This window comes from Tamandua tetradactyla, chromosome 26 (assembly GCF_023851605.1).
Source record: "Tamandua tetradactyla isolate mTamTet1 chromosome 26, mTamTet1.pri, whole genome shotgun sequence".
NCBI classification, from domain to species: domain Eukaryota; kingdom Metazoa; phylum Chordata; class Mammalia; order Pilosa; family Myrmecophagidae; genus Tamandua; species Tamandua tetradactyla.
In genome coordinates, this window is record NC_135352.1 from 21720456 (window position 1) to 21730108 (window position 9653).

The following is a 9653-nucleotide window of genomic DNA, read 5'->3' on the forward strand; positions in this document are numbered from 1 at the left end:
GAGTTATTCATTCCTTCAATTATTCAATTATTATTTTATTTACTACATGTTCCCTTGGTACTAGGGACACGGGGTTAACAATATCTGCCCCCACCCCTTCTGGGGCTTCTGGTCTAACAAAGGAGCCTGACATTAAACAAATGATCACTCAAATAAATAGAAAAAGTGTAATGAGGAGCAGAAGGGGGAAATGCGGAGTTTCAGGATAGAATATCACTGGAAGATCTAATTTAGATGGGGGAGTTGGGCAACAACCTCTCTGAGGAAATCATATTTAATTTGAAACTAGAAAGATGAGTGATTTCACAAGGTGAAAAGTGAGGATAAGAGTGGTCCTTCAGGTGGAAAAGTCCTGAGGCAGAAAAGAACTCAGCACCCGTGAGAATCCTAGAAGGCCCAAGGCTGGTTGTGATCAGAGGGTGGTGAAGAAGTGAGGCGGGCAAAATGAAGCTGGGGAGGTAGGTGGAGGCCTGCAGGCCAGGCTGGGGGTTTTCCTTCAATATCCTGGAAACCAAAAGGAAACCACCCAAGAATTTTAGCCTAGAAGTGCCATGATCGATCCGTGGCATAGAAACATCACGCAGGTTCCTCCATGGACAACGGATTAGAGAAAAGCAAGAGAAAGCTAGGAGACCAATGAGGAAGCTATTAGGCCATGGCTAGGACTAAAGCGGTAGACATTTTCAAGGTCTGTCTTGGAGTTTGGGGGGTTCCCACTTGCCATGGTCAGGTTCATGCGTCAACTTGGCCAAGTGTTGGTACCTGTTTGCCTGGTTGGGCAAGTGCTGGTCTGTCTGTTGCAATGAGGACATTTCATAGAATTAAATCATGATCATGTCAGCTATATCCATAGCTGATTTCATTTGTAATCAGCCAAGGCAAATGTCTTCTGCAATGAGAGATGCTTAATCTAATCACTGCAAGCCTTTTAAGGAGGATTCAGAAGAGATAGGCTCTCTTCCTGCTTCGGCTGGTGAGCCTCTCCTGTGGAGTCCAAACCCTCCATCGGAATCATCAGCTTCACAGCCTGCCCTGCAGATTTTGGACTCTGTGTTCCCACAGTCACGTGAGACACTTTTATAAATTTTGTATCTGCGAGTGTTCCCTGTTGATTCTGTTTCTCTAGAGGACCCTAAGTAATACACCACATATTCTATTTTATAACACAAAGTTGTACACGTGGGAAATGTGCCTTCTAGAAATGCCAAAGCATACAAATCTGAGATTACTCAGCCAGGATCCTAAATACATTAGCATCAGTCCACTACGCTATGAAATCTTACAAACATTTAAAGCCATTTATAAGGGTCTTGAAGCCTTTCCATGTACTTGAACCCAAATTATCCCTAAGCTTTAGGAAGAACAAAGACCAGCAAAGTTTCAAAGCGGTAAAGGAAACCGCCTGATGAAGTAGGACCCTATTGTAGTGATACACGTCCTGACTCTGACCCAACTACAAACTAAATTGGTCTTGGAACATTTTTTCCCCTTTCGGAAGAGCCATTCTAAGAAGGAGGCACTCTGCTTAGCATATGTTCTGTTGAAGGCTTCCGTTAAACACATACACATAAGAAATATGTGCAAAGCATTCCAGGTTATTCACGTACATCTGTCTCCTTAAACTGTACTCCAGAGACTGAGAGAGAACATGGAGGCCGTGATAGATATTAAAGTTTGTAAAGAGTAAATGAATGACTTTTCCTTGTACCACAATGGAAACACTTCTTTTCCTCTTAAACTCACCCCCCACCCTGCAACCCACATGTTAAATGTTGCTTCAAATCCACAGTGTGAAATCCAGGATTTGTTGCTTCAAATCCACAGTGTGAAATTCAAGGCAACCTACCTATTCAGTTCCCCCAGAGTCGAACGGAAGCAAACAATATAGATGAATATGACCATTCACGTTTATATATTTATGCACATGCTCTATAAATAGTCTTGTTCTCTTTTGCATTCATACTGTGAAGATTAATTTACCCTTACAAATGAAAAATAAAAGGAGGATGTTGTTTAACCTCAAGGAATCACTTCTGTCCTTATCACTGTGATTGTTTTAAGCTTCTCTGAGATTGCCATTTTTTATTACGGTATATCACATTTACACAATGGTATGACAGCTATCTCAAATGCTTCTGGCCTCCAAGACTCCTCTTAAGACTCAGCTCTCCTAAGATTTCCCTCAGCCTTTATGGTACAGATGACCCTCCCCTCTCCTCAAATCTACAATGCCTCCCCTTCCAGACTGTAAATTCCTCGACAGCAGGACCAATTCTTACTCATCTTTGTGCTCACAACACTTAACACAGAGTCTGGCACAGGAGAAGTTCTCGAACGCTTTGTGGAATGAAATGAATGAAAATATGAAGCCAATCCATCCGACCTCAGTGGGTTCAGATTGTTTCCATCTGCATTATCCTAAATGTTAATGACCCTTGGTTCAATGACACTTCAGATGATTCCCCATTTCTCCCCATCTCTTTCCATTGCCTAGTTGAGGGGAATTTCTGATGTAATATACTGCGATGCACAGGGGCTATTTGTGAAAAGTCAATTTTAAGAGTAAGTGAGACTCTTATTTGCAGCTGCTCAGCTTTACATTCACGGCTTTGTACAGTGTGAGCTGGAATAAAGAGTAGATCTTTTCTACCAAAATTCACGTTCTAAACGGAAATGGCATCCAGAGCCATGTCACCCTATCATTTTTTTTGGGGGGGGGGTACATGGTCCAGGAATCGAACACAGGTCTCCTCTATGGAAGGAGAGCATTCTATCACTGAACCACCCCTGCACCCCACCCTATCATTCTTATAACTGGTATTCACATCAGAGTTTTTTTTTTATACAGCGTCCCCTTCATCGTGAAAGATAACGGATGCTCTTGGCAAGGGCAAAGGAAGTCCGTGAGTTAAATTCGTCTTTCTGGAATAAATTATTTAGTACCACTTAAACCCTGAAAGCTCTGAGCCACCTAGCTTGCGGTTTATGGCACTTAGTTCTAAGTTTACAATTTTCCGATTGTGAAGCAACAATTTACTTCCGTAGTGGCAAAATCAATGCAATTTAAAGTTATTGTTGAAACTGACATTCTCTAGCAAACTAAATGATTTATTCTTCCACTGACATGAGATCATGTAGCAGCTGCTTTTTCAAAGAGATACTTGGGAACCATTCCAGAATTTCGGAAGACATTCTTCTTGCTGGACATAAGGCAAAGCAATCACCCCTGAGAAATGAGAAGCGTTCCTGGTGCTTCTGACCACCCAGGAGAGCTGACAGCGGCCTAGATTTTGAAGACCGGAATCAATCTAGTAAAGCAAGAGGCAATGGCGGCAGTAATAAGAAATCGCCAAGTGGCCTTTAAAACATTTTTTTCACTAGTTTAGGGTTTTTATCAGACCAGAATGCTGATAAACTTTTTCATTCTAAATTATATTACCAGTACAACTACAAGTGGGAAGGCTCGGGACACACTGGCCCGCTCCAGTGTCATCTGCCACGATCAAGGCCTGTGCTACTTCTCTCGAGTGGCAAAGGCCGGTGATATTTAAAATACATCAACGCATACCAATCTGACAGCTGCGCCCTTCTCCGCAAAGAAAAAGCAAGAAGATGGAAAAAATTCATACCATCCTTCAATTTACTGCCAGCCACAATCATTAGTTGCGTGTCTACTGTTGCTGCTAGCCTGACCACGGGAAAGGGGTAGGCCGAGCTTAAGCCTCTAGATTCAAAACACTTCAATCCATCTGCACATAATTCTTTTTCCTTGCACCTGACATCAGAAAGGGTCGCCTCCCTTTCACCAGCTCAGAGCAGCCATCAGGGGAGGGGCGGGGGGGGGGGGGGAACCTAGTGCTTGGACAAAAAAGGAAGCGTTTATCAGCCGTCCGCCCCTAGGCACACAATTGGGGCCCCTCCGGTCTAACTCCCGCGCCCACTGCGCATCCCCGAGGACAAAAGGTTTGATCCAACGTTGATCAAGGCCCGTGAGGAAGCTGCAAACAGAGGAGCCCCGTACGCGGATCGGGAGATGCTCTGGCGCCGCCTCCTCCCCGGTCGCTCGCCTGCAGTTCCAGCCCTGCGGAAGCCTGGCCTCCCGCCTGCTCAGCATCCCTCCACCTTCCTCCTCCTCTTCCTCTTCCTTCTCCTCCTCCTCCTCCTCGCCCTCCTCCTCCTCGCCCTCCTCCACCCGCGCCAATCCCACCAACCTTGGGCGTGCGGATGTGCTCCATGGCGAGCCCACGTCTGCAGGCTCCTCGGCGGGCGCGGCCTCACGCACCTGCCCGCGTCAGCAGCACGGCGGGCGGGGCGCGGGGCGCGGGGCAGGGGCGGAGGAGCGAGGCGGGCCGCGGGGCTGGGCTCCGCCTCCAGGTGCGGCCCGCGGGACCCACCCCCGCCTCCCACTCCGCGGCGCCCGCGCGGCCCCCGAGCGCGCTTTGCGCTGCCACGCGCCGCCCCTGCAGCCGCCCCACCTCGGCCCCCGCTGGGGTCACCGGAGCGACATCCGCTCGCTTCCTTTTAGGAGGAACAGCCGGAGAATTACTGAGGGGCTGCTGTTCCCCAAGACACAATGAGGGCCTTTTGTAGGGCGCGGCCTCTTGGAGGACAGATGGGAACACGTGCTGCGCCACCGCGCCCGGGGTCAGCCTTCCAGGGATCGGAGGCTAGGGGTGGCTGAAAACTTTTCTGCTGCGTGCACTCCAGATCCGGTGGGCCTAGTGGTCTCCATCTGCAGATTTCAGCGCAGGAGCAGGCGGCATGGCATTTAGCGTGAGGGTGGAAGTAACAGGCGACTGTTTTGACGCCCTCGTAGGTGCGGTAATCAGGCATCTCACATCTACCCGCGACTTGGCTTTTGGAACTTGTGGGAGCTTTCCTTTGGCACAACACGTTGGGTACTCGTTTGCGATCTTCTCTTAACTCTAAATGAGCTGAAAGACGCCGATACAAAGTGTCCATTATGAGTATCAGTCTCATTTCTATGATATTAATAGTAATTGTTGCCATTGGCAAAAGCCAAAGAGAAGAAATGCTCCCCACTCTTTTCCTTGTACAAGACTCTCCCATAACTGAAATTTTGTAAAACCGTACATAGTTCTTGAAATAACATCTACTCATTTTTTTTTTCCTAGCTCTTACTCATTTCTCTTTCCGACTGGATTGTAACTTAATTGCTAGTTTGGTCAATTCTTTCGTCTCTTTTTTGTTCAATGCCTGGTAGTTGTATTGCAGGCTTCCAAAAAATGCTTGTTTAATAAATACAGTGTTGAATATAGTTGAAAATGTCCAGCTCCCCTTCACACATCTCTCATTTCATCCTCCTACATCTCTGGGAGCAATTAAGACAAGTGCCATAAACCACCCTCTGCATAGGAAGAAACTAATCCAAGGGTATAATTTCTTCTTCATGCTAGAACTACAGGGAGAGAGTAAAGAGCACTGATTTAACTCTCACTTGGCCTTAGTCTTCTCCTTTATGAAACAAGAGAGCCACTTGCTGGAGTGGGCTCAACTGTATCCTTCAAAGGATATGATCACCAGAAACAAACATAATTCGATCTTATTAGGAATAAGGGACTTTGCAGGTGTAAGGATCCCAAGATGAGATCATCCTGGATTTTCCAGGTGGGTCCTAAATCCAATGGCAATAGTCCTTATAAGAAAGAGAAAAGGAGAAGACAGAAACATACAGAGAGAAGTAGGACATGTGAAGAGAGAGGCAGAGATTGGAATTATGCAGCCTGGAGCCAAGACATACCATACTTTTCCAGAAGTTAGGAAAGAGTCATGGAACAGATTCTTCCACAGCGCCTCCAGAGGGAACCAATGTTGTTGACCTCTTGAGTTCAGATTTCTGGCGTCCAGAACATAGGAGAATAAATTTCTGTTGTTCTGAGTCATCAAGTTTGTGACAATTTGCTACATCAGCCTTAGGAAACTAATACACCTGCCTAAGTGGTCACATAACTTCTTCAACCTCCAAATTTTATCAAGATAGGAATCTTGTATCTGTTTTATGGATTCATTCTTAAGTGAGATAAAGATTTTGGAATTACGAGTTTCCAGGATTCTTCTATCCTCTATTGGTCAGCTAATTAAGAATTTACTTGGTGAGTAATTTCTGCGTGTGTCTTCTGAATTGTTTTTATTAGCATGGGTCAAAAAAAGAAGGCACCTAAAACTCTAATTAGTAGGTAAATAGCCATAAGCCTGAATAACTTAATACTAAGGAAAAAATTCAAAGATTAATTTTAGAATATATCTTATGTTAATCACAGTCATCATATCAGCATTAGTGAAAATGAATTAATAATTATATTCAATTTATTAGGATAATATAACAGAATGATCTAGAAATAAAATGAAAATAGGAAAAGGAATCCTTATAAACAAGCATTTTGGCTTGATCTAACCAAGAATCCTTCAAGGAATCCTCCTTACTGGTCCCCCATTCTCCATTACTTTCCAGATGATATCACAAACTGTGTTGACCCCTTGACAATTACTCTGCGCTCTCGGGTGCTGACACTGCCTCATGTCTCCAAGCTACACTGCTTCTCTGAACCACAACCCAGCAGGGCGGAAGAGATTGAAGAGTTGGAGGACAGGGAGGTGAGGGAGCCAGGAGACTTTACTGAAATGGCTAACAAGTTGGGGAAAAACATAAATTGAGCCATCCATCCATTCAAGAAACATTGGTATTGGCCACTGGCCATGTGCAAGGAACCATGGATCACCAGGTGCGAGAAGATTAAAGAGAGACCCAGAGGAGAAGGATACTAAGTTCTGAGGTTGTGATGTGGATAACCAAAGAAATGAAAGGTACACCAATTAAAATGGTGACACAACATGTGGAAATGCCAAAGGGAGCTTCAAGGAAATTGGTCTGTGTTCTAGTTTGCTAGCTGCCGGAATGCAATATACCAGAAACAGAATGGCTTTTAAAAGGGGAATTTAATGAGTTGCCAGACTACAGTTCTAAGTCTGAGAAAATGTCCCAGTTAAAACAAGTCTACAGAAATGTCCAATCTAAGGCATCCAGGGAAAGATACCTTGGTTCAAGAAGACCGATGAAGTTCAGGGTTTCTCTCTCATCTGGAAAGACACATGGTGAACACAGTCAGGGTTTCTCTCTCATATGGAAAGGCACGTGGTGAACACGGTCAGGGTTTCTCTCTCATCTGGAAGAGCACATGGCGAGTACGGCATCATCTGCTAGCGTCTTCTCCTGGCTTCCTGTTTCGTGAAGCTCCCCGGGAGGCATTTTCCTTCTTCATCTCCAAAGGTCACTGGCTGGTGGACTCTCTGCTTCGTGGTGCTGCAGCATTCTCTGCTCTCTCTGAATCTCTCTGAATCTCTCATTCTCCAAAATGTTTCCTCTTTGATAGGACTTCAGAAACTAATCAAGACCCACTCAAATGGGTGGAGACATGTCATCCCCTAATCCAGTTTAACAACCATTCTTAACTAAATCACATCAACCAGGGAGATGATCTCATCACAGTTTCAAATATACAGTATTGAATAGAGATTATTCTACCTTTAAGAAATGGGATTTATATTAAAACATGGCTTTTCTTAGGGGGCATACTTCCTTTCAAACCAGCACAGTCTGCTTCCTATGTTTCCCTCCAACTTCAACAAAATAGTGGATAGAATTGGGATCATATGCCATGCTCTTCAAGTTTGCTATTTTGTGTGTCTGGACCCTTTGAATGGATGTCACATCTCTTGAGTCTTCATAGAGCATAAATTTCTCCATCTTCTTGACCCCAGGGCCAAGAAGTGAAAAAGGGAGAAAAAAGCCAATTTTTCTAACTCCATGTAATTTATGGTTAGATCCATACTCAGATTTACACTGTCAGCCCATTTCCAATGGGTTGGAATATGAACTGTTGCTCTAGTATTTGTGAATCCTGGGTGAAAAATAGGTATATCTCAACAAAAACGTTTTCACCATCAAGCAAAATCAGACAGTAGGGTTAAGACCCAGTTACCTACGTACTCAATGGACTTCTTCCCTTTCCAAGGCATATATCAAGGTTGTCCTCATTTTATCATCAGGATCTCATGTTTCTGTGAGTTTTGAGTTTGTGCAGGTGGCAGACATTACTTTTGTACACCAGTACTTAGTTCTCCTGTCTCCTGAGTACCTAGGAGACCACTACACTTCTCAGTCCCCTTACTGCTGGCTGAGGATTTGTGACCAGTTTTGGCCAACGGACTGTGAGAAGTGACAGAAGCCCTCCCAAAACCCTATCTGCTGCTTCAGCTCTCTCTTGCCCTATCCTGATGATCTGGAGGGTACACGTGGGGTAAAGGAGAAAATGATGATGATGCATTCACTCTCTCTACATGAAGTGACAGTGTTTCAAAACTATTCAACATTAGTCTGAAAGGAGTTAAGACAGAAACAGGCTGTATCTCTGAGCCATTACTTAGAAGGGAGCTACTAAGGGAGCCCAGCAGATTAGCTTGTGAAAAACATCTCTTTTTTGGGGGGGTTGTTCTGTGAAGCCACTGAGATATAAAGGTTGATTTATTACTGTAGCATTGCATAGCCTATACTGACTTTATAGAGAAGAGTAATCTGAGAGAGAGTCAATACTATCTTCCCTTCTGTATTTCTGATTTTTAAAAGGGGTTGATAATGTCTTTGAAGTGCTCTAAGAATGCAGTGCATATGTCAAACCTAAATACTTGACTATGCCTCACCAAACTTCTTCAGAAACTTTTATCACATAGATAGTCTAGCTGCAGATAATATTGCTTCAGGAATTTTGAAATAAAAACTTGATACTAACTGGGAACTTTCCCCAAATCCTGTGATCTTCAGTGGGGCCTGAAGAGATTTGGAAACTCATTAAACACTTGCAAGGATTTTTCCGGAATACTAACATTTCTCCTGAGACATGTAAAACTTCTGACTTGGCAGTGAAGCCAAACACTGTTTCCTCGGGTGGGAGGTGGGGTTGCTAAAGATTACAAATGCAATAAAATCTTATTTGTCACTGTCACTGCCAAGTGGTCCCCATTTTATGTGGAAGAGGGAACATATCTCCGTTCACGCACAACCTCAGCTAGAAGTATGTCAGATGAAAGGGTTAGAGCTGCATTGGGAGTTCTGCCTGGTGAAAAAAAGGTCATCTTCAATTTCTGGGTTTTTGTAAAACCAATGGTGCAAAGTAGCAACGTCCTTTTTCGCCTAGTCCGATGCCAAATGTAGAAAACAGGCCCTGCATTGATTGTAGGCTGTTCGGCACTTTTTCTAGGACCAGAAAGGAAACTCTCAGGCAGCATAAAAAGAACACATACTCTGTGAACAAGCTGTGTTTTTAAATAGTCTCCAAATTGTTACAGATATTTATCACAACATAATTTATGAAATCCGAATATTGTAGGCTCTGTGGATTTATGAATACAAAGGCATTTACATGAATCTTAATACCCGAAATCTCACCAGCCCTAAGCCTCCTTTTTTTTTTTTTTTTTATAAAGTCCTTCTCCTTCTAGTATTTCCAGGGAAACCACCATATAAATACATAAACCAATCCTGGCGTCTTCTGCTAATTGGATTAGGATTCCCTGCAGCAGACACAGTGAGCACTCAAAGATGTTTTCTTCACCTGTCATGTTGCCAGTGCACTCAG

General features: G+C 44.1%; 1 protein-coding gene across 1 annotated transcript in view; it reads right to left on the reverse strand.

Moving 5' to 3' along the window:
• MTMR7 (myotubularin related protein 7) overlaps positions 1-4259 on the reverse strand; it is a 109290-nt gene extending 105031 nt beyond the window's left edge. Inside the window, exon 1 of the mRNA XM_077144379.1 lies at positions 4212-4259. Within this exon, the coding sequence (XP_077000494.1) occupies positions 4212-4235 (24 nt within the window). The 5' untranslated portion in view covers positions 4236-4259. The remainder of the gene's footprint in view (positions 1-4211) is intronic.
• Positions 4260-9653: the final 5394 nt, after the last annotated feature.